The 23067-nt window shown below is 37.8% G+C and overlaps 1 protein-coding gene across 1 annotated transcript in view; it reads left to right on the top strand.

Annotated features, from left to right (window-relative positions):
• Positions 1 to 20088: 20088 nt before the first annotated feature.
• The window catches only part of IMMP2L (inner mitochondrial membrane peptidase subunit 2), a gene marked incomplete at its 5' end in the record, with an annotated part of 844107 nt that continues 841128 nt past the window's right edge, over positions 20089 to 23067 (top strand). The window contains one exon of the mRNA XM_079711281.1: positions 20089 to 20223. Within this exon, the coding sequence (XP_079567407.1) occupies positions 20089 to 20223 (135 nt within the window). The remainder of the gene's footprint in view (positions 20224 to 23067) is intronic.

Below are 23067 nucleotides of genomic sequence, written 5' to 3'. Positions count from 1 at the left end.
ACTATTTTGCATTTTATTAAACAAGTTTATAGAATACTTTCATGGTATTAATTACTTAAATGAAATTAAATTAGCATTACCCAGTTTACTTTTTGAGGCTAAATACTCAGTTCTTTTACTATTGCCCAATTTCAGAAGATAAGCAGATCCACAGGTATTTTTCAGTGGTTTATACTCATTACTGACCTTATTTATTTAGATGGTCACATTTTTTCATATTTAACCAGTAGGAACACCTTCAAGCAAGCCCCTGTGTCCTTTTGATGTGCTTCCATTGTTTTCCTGAGCACTTCGTGTAACAAGATGTTCCAGGCTCATTCTATACCTTGCTTGCCCAGCCCTGGAATCAACCCTTTCTTGAAGAGCCCTGGTTCCCTATTGTGAGGAATGGTATTAGAACCTAAGATCCAGGTACTAGATATAGTCGTTGCTACCGGGGTATCTTTGCTCTTATGTCTCCAGACGGTTCTTCCTTGGCTCCATGCTGTGTATTTATATCTCCCTTTTTCCATAGAGAGCACCCTGGCTCCTAGCTAACACGGGTTTCCCATTTGCTCAATGCTACAATGTATGTAAAATAGTTTCAGACCTGCTTTCCTCATTGTTTGCATTTCTCCTCCACTCACCTAAATTGAGTATATATAATTAAATATGATGTTCAAAAATTAATGGGATTAAAAGAGCGTGGGAGGAAACTTTTGGAGGTGTCTGGTATGTTTATGGAATATATTGTGGTGATGGTTCCATGAGTGTATACTTATCTCCAAACTCATCAAGTTGGATACATTAAATATGTGCAGCATTTGGTATGTCAGTCATACCTTAATAAAATAGTTAAAAAAAAAAAAAAGACGGGTGAATTGCCATGGTGGACAATACAGGGTCAGTTTGAATTGCCCGCCTCCAGAATTTTTTTATATGAGAAAGAAAGAAATCTCTTTCCTGTTTGTGCCACTTAAAAAAAAAGTTAATTTGATTAATCCCTCCTTCATCTACCACAATTGATGCCTGTTTAATTCTCTGTCTTGCTTAGATTTTAAGTGTCTAGTGGGGGCAAGGACCATTTCTCTTTTCTCTCTCTCTCCTTCCCTCCCTCTGTGTGAGTGTGTGTGTGTGTGTGTATGTATGTATGTGTGTATATATATATATATATATATATATATAAATATATATATATTATAAATTTGTGGTGTAAATCAAGATTATTGCGATTGTTTTGTCCTGTGTTTCACATCTTTCATTAGAAACTTGCTGAAGCAAAATAAAGTTTAATGTTTCTTTTTGTTTTCCTTTTTTACTTATGGAATGTTTCTCTACCTCTTTGCGTTTTTCTCAGAACAGCAGAGGCATTTCTCTCTTTCTGCCATGTTTGCATTTCTGAAAAACCTTTAATTCTGCAAAATCATGTGCTAAAAGTGATAGGGCTTCTAGAGGAAATAGGGTGAGGAACAGATGGTTTGAAACCAGTAGAATTTTGTAAACAGACCCGGCACCAAAAAATGACAATTGTAATAAAAACAACAACGTGGTTATATCTCAACTGGCATTTATACCCAGCATCACAGTCAGTCCTTGGCCTTAAATCTTGGTTTTCCTCCTTTGAATTATTGGTCCTTAAGGTCACCCACTTCTAACAGAGACCAATTTCATCAAAGTTAAAAATCTGATCCAGGGTGTTGACTTACTTTTATTTTAAACACAAGGGGAAATCTTTTGAATTTCTTCATCTGCACTCTCAGCTTCCTTGGATAGCTTACTATAGGGGAGAGTCTTGAAGACAGGAAATGCGGCTTTCCTGCATGTGAACTAATTTACATTAAAGAAACATCTGTTGTAGCAGAAAAGGCTAATGTTAATTTGCTTTAGTATATAAGGATAATATAGACCCATTATTGAGAATTTAAATAGTATGGAAAAGAATAAAGAAGAAAGTAAAAATCTCTTGACTGCCAGTAAATACTACTGTCATCATTTGTGTGCCTATTGTTCCTCGCCCCACCTCTTTTGATGATGATGATGTGTGTGTATAAAATTTCACATAAATGAGTTCATATTATAGTTTTCCCACTTTTTTTCAAGACAGAATGTCAAACAGTGTAGCTATACAATGTCCTTTTTAATGATTGAAAATTATTTCACTGTATGCGTGTCATAGTTTCTTTCTTTTTTCATGGACATTTAGGCTGTTTTCAGTTTTTCACTGTTGTAAACAGTGGCGTACTGAAAATTCTTGATCATATCTTTGTGCCCTAGAAGTGGTGTCTCTGCATCAGAGGTGTGTGTTCATGTAACACTTTGGTACATATTACAATATTACTTTCAAGAAAGGTTGTACCCATTTACACTCCCAGGAGAGCATGATAAATTCTATGCTCCTACACTGGGTAGTTTTAGTTTTCTCAATCTTTGCCAGTCTGATAGGTTAAAAAGGTGATATTTTATTTTTATTTGTATCTGTTTTATTATTAATGTGGTTGAACATCTTTTTATATCTTTATATACTATCCATACTTTGCTTTTGGTGAAATGCCTTTCATGTATTTTACTTTTCTCTCAGAACATTTACCTTTTTTCTTCTAAGAACTGTGTAATTTTAGAGATATTAAACCTTTGGGATTAATATATATTGCAGTTTTTAATATCATGCTGGTTATCTTATAACCTTATTTATGGGATGTTTTGATTTTTATGAAGTTAAATCCATCAGTCTTTTTTCTTTTATGTTTCCTGGGTTTTATAAAATGTTCAAAAATGCCTCTTTCCACTCCTAAAATTCTGTCTGCCTTTATTTTCTTTTGTTGCTTTTATGTTTTTATTTTTTACATTTAACCTTTGAATTATCTGGAATTTATCTTTCTATAATGAGTAAAATATCCACCTTTGGTTTTTTTTTTTCTCCCTCCAAACTGTGGTTAGTTATTTCACATCATGTGTTAATTCAGGCTCCTCCCATCAGTGTGAACCTCTCTGTCATATACCAGATTCCTCTGTGTCTTTGGATTTATTTCTGGGTTTACTATTGTATTAGTTATTTCTGCAAAACAAATTACCCCCAAACTCAGTGGCTTGAAACGTTTATTCTCTCTCACAGTTTCCACGGGTCAGAAATTTGGGAGCAGCTCAGCTCCACAATTCTAGTTCATGGTCTCTTTTAGGGTTGAAGGAAAGATTTCAACTGGAGCCATAGTCATCTGAGTGCTTAACTGAGGTGGGAGGGTCTTGCACCTTGCAGGTGGCTCACTCACGGCTGGTCAGGGGGTGCTGGCTCTTGCGGGGAGGGAGGGCTCAATTGCTCTCCAATTGGGCTTTTGCCAGGGCTGGCTGTCCTCAGGACATGGTGCTGGCTTGCCTAGAAGTAGTTATCCGGGAGAGAGAGGCAGGAGGAAGCTATCTTTTTTTTGACTAGCTTTAGTCATATAGCATCACTTCTACCACATTGTGTTTGCTAGGAGCAAGTCACTAAGTCCAGCCCACTCTTAAGAAGATGGGAATTAGGCTCCTCGTTTTGAAGGGAGGGCTGTCAGGGGTTTGCAGGAATATTTTAAAACCACCACAGCTCCCTTGACTGTTCCATTCATGTATTTGACTACTTCTGCACTAATATCACATTAATTCATTTAAAGAGTCTAATACTGAACTGATGGAATGTTCCATAATACTATGCTCGTCTGTATGTGAGAGCCATTGACTCTTATTGGTCAAGTATCTAATAACAGATTCACAAAATAATATTGATAATAATGTGGTGACATTTAAGTTGCTTTATTTCCTCAACTTCTGATACTTCTTTGGAATTATACAGTAGGGATCATTGTATTTCATTGCAGATACCTGCTTACAGTATTAAACAGTTTTTTTTTACACTATTTCATATTTCTATGAGTAATTTTAAATACTTTGATAGGCAGATACATTGTAACTTCAGGGCATTGCATGTTAATGAAATGTCACAGGTATCTTAAACAGAATCTTCTAATATACCAGCAAGTAGGCAAAATCAAAATAAGGCATTTATGTGTGGGGAGCAATCTAAATAACCATCTCAGCTCCATATGCTGTAATGTTCACCAGTGGCTCATTGTGATCCCTGGACTTTCTGTGCAGCAGTCACTTGAGTCCAGAGAGTGCTGTGCTCCATCTGCCTTAGTCCCCAGGCTGTACAGAAGGAGCCTCTTTGTACTCTGACCTCTTGGCTGCCTTTTTGTTGTTGTTAAAAACATGTTGCCAGCCTGGCCTTTGTTGCCATTTCAACAAGTGCATGTGCCTGAGTGTGGGCTTACACTTGTAAGTTTAAAGGACCACAACCACTCATTCCAAAGACCTTGGTCACTGTTGCTTTCACTTTAAATCGCGTAAATCTTGTCATCTGGCTGAGTCTTTATCCAGTACTGAGCCTGCACTGCCACTGTTTGAGCTCCCTGTGGACATGCAGCTGCCATAGATGGGTTGTGGGCAGCCTTCCAAAACTTCCAACCATAGTTTGGACAGGCTTTATTTTTGCCGGACTAATCAGAGCCTTAATGTGCTTCCCCTGCTGGGGGAGCCTGTGTTTCTAATTTTTAAATTTATCTTTCTTTGAGAGTAGTATCAGTCCCTGGGCTGGCTGTAAGTTTTGCTGGTTACATTCTATTTCCCAGTCTCACTTTTTTGTGACCTTACCTTCCCATCTTTGCCCCTTTGCGGGCTGGTGGGCTTGGCTATTTTGAGAAACCTTCCTATTTCCTCTTCTCAGTCCTGATCAAAGGAAAAGCCATGTTTTTGTTCCTTATCTCTTGATATGAATTTGAGTTAGTGTCTGGTTAAAGAAAGCAACACATTTGAGGCATGAGGGATAGGGGTCATGATAGGATTTTCATGAGACCCTAAAATCATGTATTTAAAAAAAATTGCCTATTCCACTTACTGCCCAACCCACTGGAGACCCTTGTACCATTTAAAAATAGGGCAGAAGCAGAGGTGTTGTGAAAATAACTAGGAGAAACGAGTATGAAGTAGTTATTAGACAGTAGGCCAGGATCGGAGGTAACAAGATAGGTCAGGGACAGCTGTGCTCCGGGAACGGTGTGTCACATGGAGTCACATTTCCCCGGAAACTCATATTATCGCCTGACGCTTACTTCCTATTATTCTTCTTATTGATCTTGTGCCCTTCTTTTTATAGGCTCTCAGTGTTATCATCTTTTCCTTATTTCCTCTGACTTCTATTGCTTAGTTTTGATTTTTGAAGGGTTTTGAGATTTTGTTTTTGGAAAGCATACTTTTTCCGTTTACAGGCTCTCTTAATTTTTTAAAAGCCAATTTCACTGACAGTCTAAATGCTAAATAATGCTGTATTTTCTTTTTAGCTGTTCAGCAAGTATTCTGATGCCGGAAATACGTTCTTTAGCTAATTCAAAATATTATTGCTTCAGGAATAAATAGGCTTATGGTGAAATAGTCCAAAGTCCTCTAATAACTTTCTTTGGGGTGTAGATAAGTACCTGGTCTGTTTCATTTACACATATATTTAAGTTGCTACATTGTTAGCTTAATATCCACATTGCCTTTAGCTTCTACTTAATGACAGCAGTTATGCTTTTCTATTACATTGGAAAAAAAATAGAGTACAGTGTTGAAATCTAAATTTTGTGGTTATTAGAGTTTAAATCTTAAACCAAGCTTCTCCCTGCTAATGGTCATCATTTAATACGGTTTTCCTCATTTCATAGAAAGCTATTTTCTCTCCTGTTAATTTTTATGGTAAACTACTTTTGTAGAATCTATGGCATCTTAATAACTGAAATTTGAGATTGGGCCTTACTTGTAAATGCAGTCAAATGGTGTCTACATGGACTTAAAGGATAAGGATATAGGATTAGGGTGGCCTGAGCCAGCTCTTAGAGAGGGCAACTGTTGTGATGTGGATTTTGTTTTATATGGTTGCCAAAAACATTGGGATGATGATTTCCATATTGCTAAGAAACAAAACAAAGCAAAATAAAAAATAAGCATTAAATCCAGTCTTATTGCTCACTGCACTTAATATATCTCCTGTTCCCTGGTCTGGCTGGTATTCTTACTATCTGAAATAGGCCATTATGTACCTTTACTCTCATTATCACATTTTCCTCTTGTCTGAGAAATTTACCAAATGTAATTTATTCTTCTTTTATTTTAAACATTTTAATGAAAAATTTTAAACATACAGAAAAATTGTAAGAATTTTAGAGTGAACATTCTTAAACTTACCACCTACATTCTAATTCATTTTTTTCTTTTCAGCTTTTTGCATGAATTTTTTTTTTCTTGCAATTCCAGCTCTTATTTTTCCTTTCTTTTTTTCCCCAATGTCTATTATATAAATTATTCCTCTGGTCCAATTTTGTTGCTAAGTCATATATTTCTTATATTCTGCTTAAAAATAATTCTCAAAACACCTAAGACTGTGCTGGTGTTGGGACTCCATAATTCTTGTTATTTGGCAAGCATCAGGAAAGATGATCATCCCTAACCCATCAAATCTTAGAAAAAGATTAGATTCAAAGTAGAACAAAACTATCGCTCTGGATATTAGGTGTCCCATTATTTAGAAGATAGGCTTTATAGGCTTTATTGTATGTAATGGACATCGTTAAGTCTCTTGCCCTTTTTTGATTTGTTATTGCTAGTCCTTTTCTTTGGACATGGCTAATGCTTTTATCTGAAGAAACACCTTTTATTTGATGATCTAGCCATTGTTCTCTAATACATTACACATAATATGTTCAGATGCTAGTTTTATGGGGTTTTTTTTCCTTCATATTAATGCTTGTTTTTTAAAAAATGCCACACGTCTGAACATTCTGAACTTCCAAAACACCCCACAAGGTTTCTCACATGGAAAAATTGTGGCTCAGGAAGATGAAGTAATTTCTCCAAAGTCACATGATTGAATCATGATTTGTACTGAGGTCTTTTGGATTCTCAGGGAATCCAGGGAAGTCCCACCAGTGTGGACTTTTATTTTTATTATTTATTTATTTATTTGTTTTAACATCTTTATTGGAGTATAATTGCTTTACAATGGTGTGTTACTTTCTGCTGTATAACAAAATGAGTCAGCCATACCTATACACATATCCCCATATCTCCTCCCTCTTGCGTCTCCCTCCCACCCTCCCTATCCCACCCCTCTAGTTAGACACAAAGCACTGAGCTGATCTCCCTCTGCTATGCGGCTGCTTCCCACTAGCTATCTATTTTATTACATTTGGTAGTGTATATATGTCAATGCCACTTTCTCACTTCGTCCCAGCTTACCCTTCCCTCTCCCTGTGCCCACAAGTCCATTCTCTACGTCTGCGTCTTTATTCCAGTCCTGCCCCTAGGTTCATCAGAACCATTTTTTTCTTTTTAGATTACATATATATGTGTTAGCATATGATATTTGTTTTTCTCTTCCTGACTTACTTCACTCTGTATGACAGACTGTAGGTCCATCCACCTCACAACAAACAACTCAATATTGTTTCCTTTTATGGCTGAGTAATATTCCATTGTATATATGTGCCACATCTTCTTTATCCATTCATCTGTCGATGGACATTTACGTTGGTTCCATATCCTGGCTATAGTAAATAGTGCTGCAATGAACATTGTGGTACATGACTCTTTTTGAATTATGGTTTCCTCAGGGTATATGCCCAGTAGTGGGATTGCTGGGTCATATGGTAGTTCTATTTTTAGTTTTTTAAGGAACCTCCATACTGTTCTCCATAGTGGTTGCACCAATTTACATTCCCCCCAACAGTGCAAGAGGGTACCCTTTTCTCCACACCCTCTCCAGCATTTATTGTGTGTAGATTTTTTTGATGATGGCCATTCTGACCTGTGTGAGGTGATACCTCATTGTAGTTTTTTTTTTTTTTTTTTTTTTTGCGGTACGCGGGCCTCTCACTGTTGTGGCCTCTCCCGTTGCGGAGCACAGGCTCTGGATGCGCAGGCTCAGCGGCCATGGCTCAAGGGCCCAGCCGCTCCGCGGCATGTGGGATCTTCCTGGACCGGGGCATGAACCCGTGTCCCCTGCATCGGCAGGCAGACTCTCAACCACTGCACCACCAGGGAAGCCCTCATTGTAGTTTTGATTTGCATTTCTCTAATGATTAGTGATGTTGAGCATCCTTTCATGTGTTTATTGGCAATCTGTATATCTTCTTTGGAGAAATGTTTATTTAGGTTTTCTGCCCATTTTTGGATTGGGTTGTTTGTTTTTTTGATATTAAGCTGCATGAGCTGCTTGTAAATTTTGGAGATTAATCCTTTGTCAGTTGCTTCATTTGCAAATATTTTCTCCCATTCTGAGGGTTGCCTTTTCATCTTATTTATGGTTTCCTTTGCTGCGCAAAAGCTTTTAGGTTGCATTAGGTCCCATTTGTTTCTTTTTCTTTTTCTTTCCATTTCTCTAGGAGATGGGTCGAAAAGGATCTTGCTGTGATTTTGTCATAGAGTGTTCTGCCTATGTTTTCCTCTAAGAGTTTTATAGTGTCGGGCCTTACATTGAGGTCTTTAACCCATTTTGAGTTTATTTTTGTATATGGTGTTAGGGAGTGTTCTAATTTCATTCTTTTACATGTAGCTGTCCAGTTTTCCCAGCACCACTTATTGAAGAGGCTTTCTTTTCTCCATTGTATATTCTTGCCTCCTTTATCAAAAATAAGGTGACCATATGTGCATGGGTTTATCTCTGGGCTTTCTATCCTGTTCCATTAATCTATATTTCTGTTTTTGTGCCAATCACATACTGTCTTGATTACTGTAGCTTTGTAGTATAGTCTGACGTCTGGGAGCCTAATTCCTCCAACTCCGTTATTCTTTCTTAAGATTGCTTTGGCTCTTCGGGGTCTTTTGTGTTTCCAAACAAATGGTGAAATTTTTGTTCTAGTTCTGTGAGAAATGCCATTGGTAGTTTGATAGGGATTGCTTTGAATCTGTAGATTGCTTTGGGTAGTGTAGTCATTTTCACAATGTTGATTCTTCCAATCCAAGTACGTGTTTGTATCATCTGTTTGTATCATCTTTAATCTGTTTGTATCATCTTTAATTTCTTTCATCAGTGTCTTGTAGTTTTCTGCATACGAATCTTTTTTCTCCTTATGTAGGTTTATTCCTAGGTATTTTATTCTTTTTGTTGCAGTGGTAAATGGGAGTGTTTCCTTAATTTCTCTTTCAAATTTTTCATCATTAGTGTATAGGAATGCAAGAGATTTCTGTGCATTAATTTTGTATCCTGCTACTTTACCAAATTCATTGATTAGCTCTAGTAGTTTTCTGGTAGCATCATTAGGATTCTGTATGTATAGTATCATGTCATCTGCAAACAGTGACAGTTTTACTTCTTCTTTTCCAGTTTGGATTCCTTTTATTTCTTTTTCTCCTCTGATTTCTGTGGCTGAAACTTCCAAAACTATGTTGAATAATAGTGGTGAGAGTGGGCAACCTTGTCTTGTTCCTGATCTTAGAGGAAATGGTTTCAGTTTTTCACCATTGAGAACAATGTTGGCTGTGGGTGTGTCATGTATGGCCTTTATTATGTTGAGGTAATTTCCCTCTATGCCTCCTTTCTGGAGGATTTTTATCATAAATGGGTGTTGACTTTTCTCAAAAGCTTTTTCTGCATCTATTGAGACGATCATATGGTTTTTATTCTTCAGTTTGTTAATATGGTTTATCACGTTGATTGATTTGCGTATATTGAAGAATCCTTGCATTCCTGGGATAAACCCCACTTGATGATGGTGTATCCTTTTAATGTGCTGTTGGATTCTGTTTGCTAGTATTTTGTTGAGGATTTTTGCATCTGTGTTCATCAGTGATATTGGCCTGTAGTTTTCTTTCTTTATGACCTCTTTGTTTGGTTTTGGTGTCAGGGTGATGGTGCCCTCGTAGAATGAGTTTGGGAGTGGTCCTCCCTCTGCTATATTTTGGAAGAGTTTGAGAAGAATAGGTGTTAGCTCTTCTCTAAATGTTTGATAGAATTCTCCTGTGAAGCCATCTGGTCCTGGGCTTTTGTTTTTTGGAAGATTTTTAATCACAGTCTCAATTTCAGTGCTTGTGATTTGTCTTTTTATATTTTCTATTTCTTCCTGGTTCAGTCTTGAAAGGTTGTGCTTTTCTAAGAATTTGTCCATTTCTTTCAGGCTGTCCATTTTATTGGCATATAGTTGCTTGTTGTAATCTCTCATGATCCTTGTATTTCTGCAGTGTCAGTTGTTACTTCTCCTTTTTCATTTCTAGTCCTATTGATTTGAGTATTCTCCTTTTTTTTTTTTTTTTTGCGGTCTCCCTTTTTTTCTTGATGAGTCTGGCTAATGGTTTATCAATTTTGTTTATCTTCTCAGAGAACCAGCTTTTAGTTTTATTGATTTTTGCTGTTGTTTCCTTCATTTGTTTTTCATTTATTTCTGATATGATCTTTATGATTTCTTTGCTTCTGCTAACTTCAGGTTTTTTTTTTTCTTGTTTCTCTAATTGCTTTATGTGTAAGGTTAGGTTGTTGATTTGAGATGTTTTTTGTTTCTTGAGAAGGATTGTATTGCTATAAACTTCCCTCTTAGAACTGCTTTTCCTGCATCCCAAAGGTTTTGGGTCGTCATGTTTTCATTGTCATTAGTTTCTAGGTATTTTTTGATTTCTTCTTTTATTTCTTCCGTGATCTCTTGGTTATTTACTAGTGTATTGTTTAGCCTCCATGTGTTTGTTTTATTTACAGGTTTTTCCCTGTAATTGATACCTAGTCTCATACTGTTGTGGTCGGAAAAGATACTTGATACGATTTCCTTTTCTTAAGTTTACCAAGGCTTGATTTGTGGCCCAAGATATGAACTATCTTGGAGAATGTTCCATGAGCACTTGAGAAGAAAGTGTATCCTGTTGTTTTTGGATGGAATGTCCTATAAGTATCAATTAAGTCCATCTTGTTTAATGTATCATTTAAAGCTTGTTTTTCCTTATTTATTTTCATTTCAGATGATCTGTCCATTGGTAAAAATGGGGTGTTAAAGTCCCCTACTATGATTGTGTTACTGTTGATTTCCCATTTTATGGCTGTTAGCATTTGCCTTATGTTTTGAGGTGCTCCTATGTTGGGTGCAGAAATATTTATAATTGTTATATCTTCTGGATTGATCCCCTGATCGTTATGTAGTGTCCTTCTTTGTGTCTTGTAACATTCTTTATTTTAAAGTCTATTTTGTCTGATATGAGTATTGCTACTCCAGCTTTCTTTTGATTTCCATTTGCATGGAATATCTTTTTCCATCCCCTCACTTTCAGTCTGTATGTGTCCCTAGGTCTGAAGTGGGTCTCTTGTAGACAGCCTGTTGACAGGTCTTGTTTTTGTATCCATTCAGCCTGTCTATGTCTTTTGGTTGGAGCATTTAATCCATTTACATTTAAGGCAGTTATTGATATGTATGTTCCTATTACCATTTTCTTAATTGTTTTGGGTTTGTTATGGTAGGTCTTTTCTTTCTCTTGTGTTTCCTGCCTAGAGAAGATCCTTCAGCATTTGTTGTAAAGCTGGTTTGGTGGTGCTGAGTTCTCTTAGCTTTTGCTCGTCTGTAAAGGTTTTAATTTCTCTGTTGAATCTGAATGAGATCCTTGCTGTGTAGAGTAATCTTGGTTGTAGGATTTTCCCTTTCCTCACTTTAAATATGTCCTGCCACACCCTTCTGGCTTACAGAGTTTCTGCTGAGAAATCAGCTGTTAACTTTATGGCGGTTCCCTTATATGTTATTTGTTGCTTTTCCCTTGCTGCTTTTAATAGTTTTTCTTTGTATTTAATTAAAAAAAATTTTTTTTTTGGCTGCATTGGGTCTTCGTTGCTGCATGGGCTTTTCTCTAGTTGCGGCGAGCGGGGGCTACTCTTCGTTTTGGTGCACTGGCTTCTCATTGCGGTGGCTTCTTTTGTTGTGGGGCATGGTCTCTAGGCACACGGGTTTCAGTAGTTGTGGGTCATGGGCTCTATAGTGCAGGCTCAGTAGTTGTGGCGCACAGGCTTAGTTGCTCCGCGGCATGTAGGATCTTCCTGGACCGTGGCTCAAAGCCGTGTCCCCTGCACTGGCAGGCGGATTGTTAACCACTGCGTCACCAGGGAAGCCCTGTATTTAATTTTTGATAGTTTGATTAATATGTGCCTTGGTGTGTTTCTTCTTGCATTTATCCTGTATGGGACTCTCTGCACTTTCCGGACTTGACTGACTATTTCCTTTCCCATATTTGGGAAGTTTTCAGTTTTATAATGTCTTCAAATATTTTCTCAGTCCCTTTCTTTTTCTCTTCTTCTTTTGGGACCCCTATATTTCGAATGTTGGTGTGTTTAATGTTGTCCCACAGGTCTCTGAGACTGTCCTCAATTCTTTTCATTATTTTGTCTTTATTCTGCTTTGTAGTTATTTCCACTATTTTATCTTCCAGGTCACTTATCTGTTCTTCTGTCTCAGTTATTCTGCTATGGATCCCTTCTAGAGAATTTTTAATTGCATTTTTTGTATTGTTCATCATTGTTTCTTTGCTCTTTAGTTCTTCTAGGTCCTTGTTAATTGTTTCTTCTGTTTTCTCCATTCTGTTTCCAAGATTTTGGATCATCTTTACTATCATTACTCTGAATTCTTTTTCAGGTAGACTGCCTATTTCCCCCTCATTTTTTTGGTCTAGTGGGTTTTTACCTTGCTCTTTCATCTGCTGTGTATTTCTCTGTCTTATTTTGCTTAGTTTACTGTGTTTGGGGTCTCCTTTTCACAGGCTGCAGGTTCATAATTCCCAGCGTTTTTGCTGTCAGCTCTTAGTGGGTAAGGTTGGTTTAATGGGTTGTGTAGGCTTCCTGCTGGAGGGAACTGGTGCCTGTGTTCTGGTTGATGAATCTGGATCTTGTCTTTCTGGTGGGCAGGACCGCATCCCAAGGTGTGTTTTGGGGTGTCTGTGACCTTATTATGATTTTAGGTAGCCTCTCTGCTAATGGGTGGGTTTGTGTTCCTGTCTTGGAAGTTGTTTGGCATGGGGTGTCCAGCACTGTAGCTTGCTGGCTGTTGAGTGGAGCTGGTTCTTAGCGTTGAGATGGAGGTCTCTGGGAGAGCTTTTGACATTTTATATTACATGGTGCCGGGAGGTCTCTGTTGGACCAGTGTCCTGAACTCGGCTCTCCCTTCTAAGAGGCTCCGTCCTGACACGCGGCCAGAGCACCAAAACCTTGTCAGCCACATGGCTCAGAAGAAAAGGGAGGAAGAAAAAAGAAAGAAAGAAAAAGTAAAATAAAATAAAATAAAGTTATTAAAATAAAAATTAAAATATATTATTAAAAATAAAAAAATAAGGAAGAAAGAAGAGAGCAATGAAACCAATAAACAAATCCACCAATGATAACAAGTGCTAAAAACTATACAAAAAACCCCCAAAAAACAAAACAGACAGAACCCTAGGACAAATGGTGAAAGCAAAGCTACACAGACAAAATCACTCAAAGAAGCATACACATACACACTCACAAAAAGAGAAAAAGGAAAAAGAAAAAAAAAAAAGGAAGAGAGCAACCAAATCAGTAAACAAATCTACCAATGATAGTAAGCTCTAAATACTAAATGAAGAGAAACATAAAACCAGAAACAAATTAGATGCGGAAAGCAAACTCCAAGTCTACAGTTGCTCCTAAAGTCCACCGCCTCAATTTTGGGATGATTTGTTGTCGATTCAGGTATTTCAGAGATGCAGTGTACATCAAGTTGATTGTGGAGATTTAATCTGCTGCTCCTGAGGCTGCTGGGAGAGATTTCCCTTTCTCTTCTTTGTTCACACAGCACCTGGAGTTCAGCTTTGGATTTGGCCCCGCCTCTGCATGTAGGTCACCTGAGGTCGTCTGTTCCCTGCGCAGACAGGACAGTGTTAAAGTAGCATCTGATTAGGGGACTCTGGGTCACTCAGGCCTTGGGGAGGGAGGGGTACGGAATGTGGGGCGAGCCTGTGGCGGCAGAAGCCAGCATGATGTTGCACCAGCCTGAGGCAAGCCGTGTGTTCTCCCAGAAAAGTTGTCCCTATATCATGGGACCCTGGCAGTGGCAGGCTGCACAGTCTCCCCGGAGGGGAGGTGTGGATAATGACCTGTGCTTGCACACAGGCTTCTTGGTGGTGGCAGCAGCAGCCTTAGCATCTCATGCCCGTCTCTGGGGTCTGCTCTGATAGCCATGGCCCGCGCCCATCTCTGGAGCTCATTTAGTTGGTGCTCTGAATTCCCTCTCCTTGCACACCCCGAAACAGTAGTCTCTTGTCTCTTAGGCAGGTCCAGACTTTTTCCCGGACTCCCTCCCAGCTAGCTGTGGCACACTATCCCCCTTCAGGCTGTGTTCACGCAGCCAACCTCAGTCCTCTCCCAGTGTGGACTTTTAAAATTGGGTTTCTTTTCCAGAACATGATTCACTCTATGTATAACCCCATTACATTTCTTTCTTTCTTTTATTTTTTAAAATAAATTTATTTATTTATTTATGGCTGTGTTGGGTCTTCATTGCTGCGCACAGGCTGTCTCTAGTTGCAGTGAGCAGGGTCTACTCTTTGTTGCGCTGCTCAAGCTTCTCATTGCGGTGGCTTCTCTTATTGTGGAGCATGGGCTCTAGTGGTGCGGGCTTTGGTAATTGTGCCTCACGGGCTTCAGTAGTTGTGGCTTGTGGGCTCTAGAGCACAGGCTCAGTAGTTGTGGTGCACAGGCTTAATTGCCCTGCGGCATGTGTGACCTTCCTGGCCCAGGGCTTGAACCCGTGTCCCCTGCGTTGGCAGGCGGAGTCTTAACCCCTGCACCACCAGGGAAGCCCAGCTTTCTTTCCTTTATTATTTTTGGCTGGTTTTTCTTCATACTTTATTTTTTCTTGCTGTTTTGTCCTTTCTGCACATTTTTGAGTGAGAACTATTAAGTCACACAAGTTAAAAAATAAATAATTTCATGCTGGAGTTCACATTCTAAACATTACCAATTATCTATTTTTATAGTATTTATTTATAATCTGAAAGGAGGAAGGTGGCCCTGAAATTTATTTCAAATTGGTATCCATCAGTTACTTTCCCAGATCTGCTTCCAGTGAAATCAAAATTGTTCTAGTTCATCAGTTATTATTTTTCCCTTGATTCAGTGTAAACGTATCCTAATGCCTCCTGCCTCCTATTGCACATGCTTATGCTTTGTTTGCAGAGTGAGTTTATTGGTACCAGGAGCTCCTGGAGAGATACATGGAGGAGGGTAGCCTGATCATGTGTGGTCATCTACTCATTTCTTGTGATCTTGTCACAGGTCCTTTGGGAAGGAACTATGACTCAGTGTGCCTTTTTACTTTCGGTATCTTAGCATAGTGAGTAGCACAAAGTAGGCACTTAATGTAGAGAGAATGAAAATGTAAGCTCCACGTGGCCAAGGACCAAGCCTGCCTGGTTCTGCATTATGTGCTCACCCCTTAGCACAGTTACATAGTAGGTGATCAGTAAATATATATTGACTGACTCAGGAAATGGGTGTCAGATATGTTTGGGTCCCTGCTCTTTTATTCTCTGATATTCATAGTTTGAATTTACAAATAAAATCTTGATTTGGCTATCCAAATGTGCAGGCTGATTTCTGTGATGGAAAGGTTACATTTTATATAAGATACTGCTTTGTAATTTATTGTTTTCCTCTTCAAACCTGCCACACACTTTTAAAATAGTTTTATAATTAGGATGACTTGAGTTGTATTTATTCACCTGGTTGCTATGGTTGAGTGATTAGTGACTTTGTATAAACTAAAATATATGCAAGTTTAAGAATGATTTTAGATGAATTCATGTATGATCAAACCATAACAAGTTGTGAGAGGAAAGAGAGGTATTTAGAGTATAAGTCATAATGTGGTTGAGGTCAGTAGCACCAAAAAACCTTTTACTCGCAGGTGTTTTATACCAGGTGGCAAATATGATTTCAGTGAACTCTGAAAGCTTATTTAAAAATATTCTCAGTTTATGTACTTTGGCAATGAACCAGGTGTGCCTACTACTTAAGCAATAATTTTCTCAAGAGCAGTGTTTTGAACCTAAATGACTTGCATGGTTACTAGAAGAATTGAGTTCACTAGTTCAGTAGGAATAAAAATTATTCCTTTTTTGCCAGGGATGGTCACATTATTATTGCTTAAAGGAAATTTTGTCAGAGGAAGTGGATGCTAGGTGCTTATTAGTATGGTAGTTTTAAACATTTAAGGTGTGAACAAAAGACCAGATCATCCCAATGGTTCTTTATAGAAAAAGAAATACATTAACTTTAATGAAGTGTGAATGCCATAGCACTTTAAACATTTTATTTGATATGACTTGACATAGAAGTATAATATTCATTTCTTCATTTATGTATAGTTTTAGTATTCTAATGATAGTGAGAAGCTTCTAAAAGCATTTTATTATGAGGTAGAGGTGTGGTTCACAATTCAGGTAGGACAGGACTGTACTGAGACTTTGCTTTTAAGCCTCTGAAAATAGTGACCCCTTATCTGCAAGGCAGCTTTTATTTTTCCCCTTGGCTTGGGGCAGAATCTGCACACCTTCAGGTTGGCACACCTCCCACAGCTCCCACATGCTCTTTGAGAATCTCTCAGTAGAAAAAATATTTGTCCTTATTGTTGTGCAGGAGATGGCACCAGTGCCCTGATCAGCAGTGGAGTTGTGAGCGTGAGAAGGGAAAGGGCAGTGGCTTTCAGGTCTTTACCTGTATTTAAAATGTCCTTTCACATAAATTGCACTAGCTCCAACTTCCTCTCTGCTTCCCTTTTTAACTATTTCTTTAATAAAAGCAAAGTTTTTTTCCATTTCAACATTAAAAAAAATCTCAAACCTAAAAGGCAACATAACATTTCTTCTTAGTCAATAATAATCTAAGTGCTTTTCTTAATTTTAGTACCTTCTCAACGTCCTGGAGAAACAATCAAAAAATGTATAGGAATATAGAATGTTAGCCCTAGAAAGGATCTTAGAAATTGAATCTAACCCTTTTCTTTTTATAGATGAGGAAACTGAGGAACAGAAGTGAATTGATCAAAGACATGCAGCTGGTTGTAGACATAGAGAGGACGCCACCTCAGGGCCTCTGACTCTCGTTACCATGCTCCTTCCTGGGTGCCACAGTAACTGAATGGAGTAGCAGTATAGGGGGGAGTTTATATTGGAAAAGAAGTGGAGGTGCAAAATTCTGGGAACCTGAATTTAATGCAACTTATGTTAATGTATTTTTCCCCTTTAATTTACATTGTAATCATGCATGCTACCTTACAACTGGGATAGCTGTGGCGTCATCGTATTTGAAGCTTTCCTACTTTCTATCCTGCTTCTAGCCCTAGTTATTTAGTGAAGGTGAAGGTCCATGCATGCAGGGCACAGGGAACAGCAAAGAGAACACATTATATTTTCATTCTGTCAATATATTCGCTACTTTTATTCTAAGAGCCACAGATATATAGAAGCATGTTTTTCTATTTGTATTTGTTCTATCCATTTTTTTTGAGTCTAAATCCTCTGGTTATCTAAGTCTCTTTGACCTGATTATTAAAATATATTTAAGCAAGCATAGGTTTGTGTGTTTAAAGCCAGTTTATTAATTACTTAAATAGTCAAGTGGTCAGGTTAGTTGTTAATATGAATTGTCAGTATTTTTTTCCTGTTTGAACTAAAGTGCTTACTATGGGTGAGTAGAAACGTAAGAATTTCCAAGGCTCTTCAAACTTTCAAGATGTTTTCAAAAGCATGTAATATTCTGTCATAGTCTGAATTGGCTACATAAAAGAATTGCAGTCAGTTATAATATATTGATCGGTGAACAAACAGGGAAGAATCTTACTTGTTCTACTTGGAGTAGCAGGGACTAGACTGCAAAAGTGTGGTTTGTTTATTGTGTTGGGAAAGAGAGCAAGACTAGTTTTACCCCATAGTATCTATATATTAAAGTGACTTCTGAGGACCATCTTTCTTTTTAAAATATTAGAAACCAACTGAAGTTCAAAGAAGCAAATAGTTCATCATCTACTTTCTCAGCATCTAGAATGAACCATTATTAGCATTTTGATAAACCTGCTTTTTTCTGTCTCTCTCTATATTTTAATAATTATTCAAGTGACATATGGGTGTTTATTAAATGATTTAAACAATACTGCAAATAACTATTTAAAATGCTTTTATATGCATACATTTATATAGAAAATATAGTTAGTGAGAGTTTTTAAATGATATTATACTGTATATGTAGCTATCTTTATATCCTCTGCACTTAGCATTGGTGTTTAGCAGGCAATACATAAATGTTTACTGAATTAAAAATTGAGAATTAACATAGTAAAGTTTGTGTATACTCCATCCAAATTGAACTTCTTTTAGTTTCTATAATAACCATATTTTATTTTGCTCTGAAGACTTCATACATGCTGCTTCTTTTGCCCGAAGAGCCCAGGTCTCACCTCAAATGCCATTTCCTTTGAGAGACCTTCCTGAATCACTTTCTGATGGACAGACTTCCTTGCTCCACGTTCCCATGCTCCAGAGACATTGGCCCATTTTAATGCTCATTTCCATTGGAAATATTTGTTTAAGGGCAGTCTTCCCTGGCACTTTGTAACTCCTTGAGTGCAAGGACCGTATTTACTTTTCACTCCTGTATCCCTAGCACCCACCTTATGACCTTGTACTTATTAGAAGTTTGAGGAATTGAATTATGAGCATGTTTTTAGTACTTTGGAATATAATCCAAGGGAATGACAAAATAACAGTGCTTGGATAGGTCACAACTACCCCTTGACAGTTTTCTTGTCTCCTCCCTTCTCCCCAGCCCTTGCCCATCCATTTTCAATCCTGTCAGTTTAACTTCCAAACTAGGTATAAGTTTGCCCATGTTGGTCCCTCTCCACCACCACCACCACCACCACCACCATAATAATCCATCCTACCATCATCTCTTGCCCTGGATCGCTAGAATAATCTGGTCTCCCTGTATCTATCTAGTCCTGTTCAAGAAATAAAACAGACAAAAATTATAGTCTCTTACACAGTATGAATAAGTATTGTTTTGAGAAACTGGTGAACAAACTGATCATTTGTCTTTTCCAGCCAGGAAGATTCTTCATTTGTTGGACTGAGTTTGGCTCCATTGGGTCTGCTAGGGTAGCATTTCTTGATCTCTCACTATTTTGTTTTTCATTGCTTGAGACAGTTTAGGAATTGCCTTAGCTAGGCAATCTGAAATCTGAAAATTAATCAAGTTACAGGGCTAAGTGAGGGTTGATAATTTTCTGTATTGAATTCATATGCAGTGATTTTTTTTCTTGATTTTTCATAGATTTCATTGTTGTGTTAGTTAGGATCAGTTTGGCTGCTATAACATAGGCCCTGTAGCATTGGCTTAAACATGATGGAAAATGATTTACCTCTTAATTAACAGCTCGAGTGTAAGCGATGCAGGGCAGTGACACTGCCTGCATGGTGCTGGGGACGTAGGACCATTCTATTTTGTTGCTTTGCCATCTTTAACTTGAGATGGCTACTCCTGTTCCTACAACCACGTCCTTATCACAGGTATCACAAAATGGGAACAGAAAGTGGAGGGCATACTTCTTTTAAGGGCACAGTGTGGAAGTATGTAATTTCTGCTCATATGCCATTCATCAAACATAGTCACATGGTCACACTTAGCTGCAAGGGAGGCTGGGCAGCCATGTGTCCCACTAGAACTTCTATTATTGCAGAAGAGAACAGATATCAGGGCTTTAAGGAGCATCTCCACCATAGTGAGCAACAGGAAAGGATTTACTTTTGGAATGCTTATTTTTTTTCTAACTCATTGCTTTGTGAGCAGAAGTTTTCTGTTGAAATTAGTGAGCTACTTGAGCTACTGAAAAGAGTTAACCTAAGTTAATGTATTTGCCTTTGGGATTTTAAGTCAAATTTATTCCAATGGTTATAGGGATGAGTGTGAAACATATTGAAATGAGGTTGCTTTTTCTTAACTCTTATTTTTCTTGGGCTGTTTTTCTTTTTCACCTTATTGAGGCTAATTTCATATTTGTTTTCTTTGTGCTTTTAGGTATGGCACTGTCTCAAGGCTGGGTGAAGAGATACTTCAAGGCCTTTTGTAAAGGCTTCTTTGTGGCGGTGCCTGTGGCAGTGACTTTCCTGGATCGGGTTGCCTGTGTGGCAAGAGTGGAAGGAGCATCAATGCAGGTGAGACTAATATGACTTCGTTCTTTAAAGCACATGCTTCACTGTTTCTCAGGCATTAGAAATGATACTTCTGTGTATTATCTCTATGCTGGAACTGAAAGGTTTTAAAAAGTCCTTGAACTGAAATTTAACGTTGCTAAATTTCTTTATAAGGTCTTTTAATGTAGTCATATTAAAATCAGAGCAGAGGTGAATACAATTAACTATCAGATAGTTCTCTGTATCTGTGGCTTTTTTTTTTTTTTGGAATTGTAAATGGAGATTCTAAAGAAATTTTACTACATGATACCATTTTTTTGTGGCTGTGGCTTGAGATTTTAAGATTTTTAAGTTATCCATATTTGAATCCATACTTAACTATCCTTTTAGGATCAAATTATTAGTACAGCTGCAAGATGGATTTGGCTCAAATTCAGTTACTCTATTGTTACACACACACACACAGACACACACACACACATACATACACACACACTTCTGATAGGTAGAAAAGTCTAGATCACTGATCTCAGATATTCTAGTGTATTTTTTAAGCCTGTTGCTGATTGAAAAGATTAAGTGCTATTTACATTGAAAGAAATTTGGAGTGGAGATTTCCAAAAGTTATATGCAAATAGTCTTCTGGAGTAACTTAGAGAAAACTCGATTATTCTAAAGTTGATGTCTGGAACCTAGCTGTTTAATTAAGTTTATGCAAGTAAGAAGAATTTGCATTTTGTAATATAATTTGTTTTCTTCTGTTATTAGCATGTATTAAGTTCATGCATTGTGCTCAATATGTGTATAACACATAAATAAAATGAATGTATAAGCTTCTAAAAGCTTAAAATTATACAGAGAATAAACAGCTTACTTTTTTTTCTTTTTGTCTTAGAACTAGGTGAGGGCATAGACATCAGCTCTGAAGAGTTAGAATGAATTTGCTTTTTTAAAAAATTTTTGAATTTTGTTTTATTTATATTTTTATACAGCAGGTTTTTATTAATCATCAGTTTTACACACATCAGTGTATACATGTCAATCCCAATCGCCCAATTCATCCCACCACCACCACCACCACCACACCCCGCCGCTTCCCCCCTTGGTATCCATATGTTTCTTCTCTACATCTGTGTCTCAATTTCTGCCCTGCAAACCGGTTCATCTATACCATTTTTCTAGGTTCCACATATATGCGTTAATATACAATATTTGTTTTTCTCTTTCTGACTTACTTCACTCTGTATGACAGTCTCTAGATCCATCCACATCTCTACAAATGACCCAATTTCGTTGCTTTTTATGGCTGAGTAATATTCGATTGTAGCTATGTACCACATATTCTTTATCCATTCATCTGTCGATGGGCATTTTGGTTGCTTCCATGACCTGGCTATTGTAAATAGTGCTGCAATGAATATTGGGGTGCATGTGTCTTTTTGAATTATGGTTTTCTCTGGGTATATGCCCAGTAGTGGGATTGTTGGGTCGTATGGTAGTTCTATTTCTAGTTTTTTAAGGAACCTCCATACTGTTCTCCATAGTGCCTGTATCAATTTACAATCCCACAAACAGTGTAAGAGGGTTCCCTTTTCTCTGCACCCTCTCCAACATTTGTTGTTTGTAGATTTTCTGATGATGCCCATTCTAACTGGTGTGAGGTGATATCTCATTGTAGTTTTGATTTGCATTTCTCTAATAATTAGTGATGTTGAGCAGCTTTTCATGTGCTTCTTGGCCATCTGTATGTCCTCTTTGGAGAAATGTCTATTTAGGTTTTCTGCCCATTTTTGGATTGGGTGGTTTGTTTTTTTAATATTGAGCTGCGTGAGCTGTTTATGTATTTTGGAGATTGATCCTTTGTCCTTTGATTTATTTGCAAATATTTTCTCCCATTCTGAGGGTTGTCTTTTTTTTTTTTTTTTTTTTTTGCGGTATGCAGGCCTCTCACTGTTGTGGCCTCTCCCGTTGCGGAGCACAGGCTCTGGACGCGCAGACTCAGCAGCCATGGCTCACGGGCCTAGCTGCTCCACGGCATGTGGGATCTTCCTGGACCAGGGCACGAACCCGTGTCCCCTGCACTGGCAGGCGGACTCTCAACCACTGAGCCGCCAGGGAAGCCCCTAAGGGTTGTCTTTTTCTCTTGTTTATGGTTTCCTTTGCTGTGCAAAAGCTTTGAAGTTTCATTAGGTCCATTTGTTTATTCTTGTTTTTATTTCCATTACTCTAGGAGGTGGATCAAAAAAGATCTTGCTGTGATTTATGTCAAAGAGTGTTCTTCCTATGTTTTCCTCTAAGAGTTTTATAGTGTGAGGTCTTACATTTAGGTCTGTAATCCATTTTGAGTTTATTTTTGTGTATGCTGTTAGGGAGTGTTCTAATTTCATTCTTTTACATGTAGCTGTCCAGTTTTCCCAGCACCACTTATTGAAGAGACTGCCTTTTCTCCATTGTATATCCTTGCCTCTTTTGTCATAGATTAGTTGACCATAGGTGTGTGAGTATATCTCTGGGCTTTCTATCTTGTCCCACTGATCTATATTTCTGTTTTTGTGACAGTACCATATTGTCTTGATGACTGTAGCTTTGTAGTGTAGTCAGAAGTCAGGGAGTCTCATTCCTCCTGTTCCTTTTTTTTCCCTCAAGACTGCTTTGGCTATTCAGGGTCTTTTGTGTCTCCATACAAATTTTAAGATTTTTTGTTCTAGTTCTGTAAAAAAATGCCATTGGTAATTTGATAGGAATTGCATTGAATCTGTAGATTGCTTTTGGTAGTATAGTCATTTTCCCAATTTTGATTCTTCCAATCCAAGAACATGGTATATCTCTCCATCTGTTGGTATGATCTTTAATTTCTTTCATCAG

This window comes from Hyperoodon ampullatus (genome assembly GCF_949752795.1).
Source record: "Hyperoodon ampullatus genome assembly, chromosome: 9".
NCBI lineage: Eukaryota > Metazoa > Chordata > Mammalia > Artiodactyla > Ziphiidae > Hyperoodon > Hyperoodon ampullatus.
The sequence above is the reverse complement of the archived record's forward strand: the minus strand, read 5'-3'. Positions and strand labels throughout refer to the sequence as shown.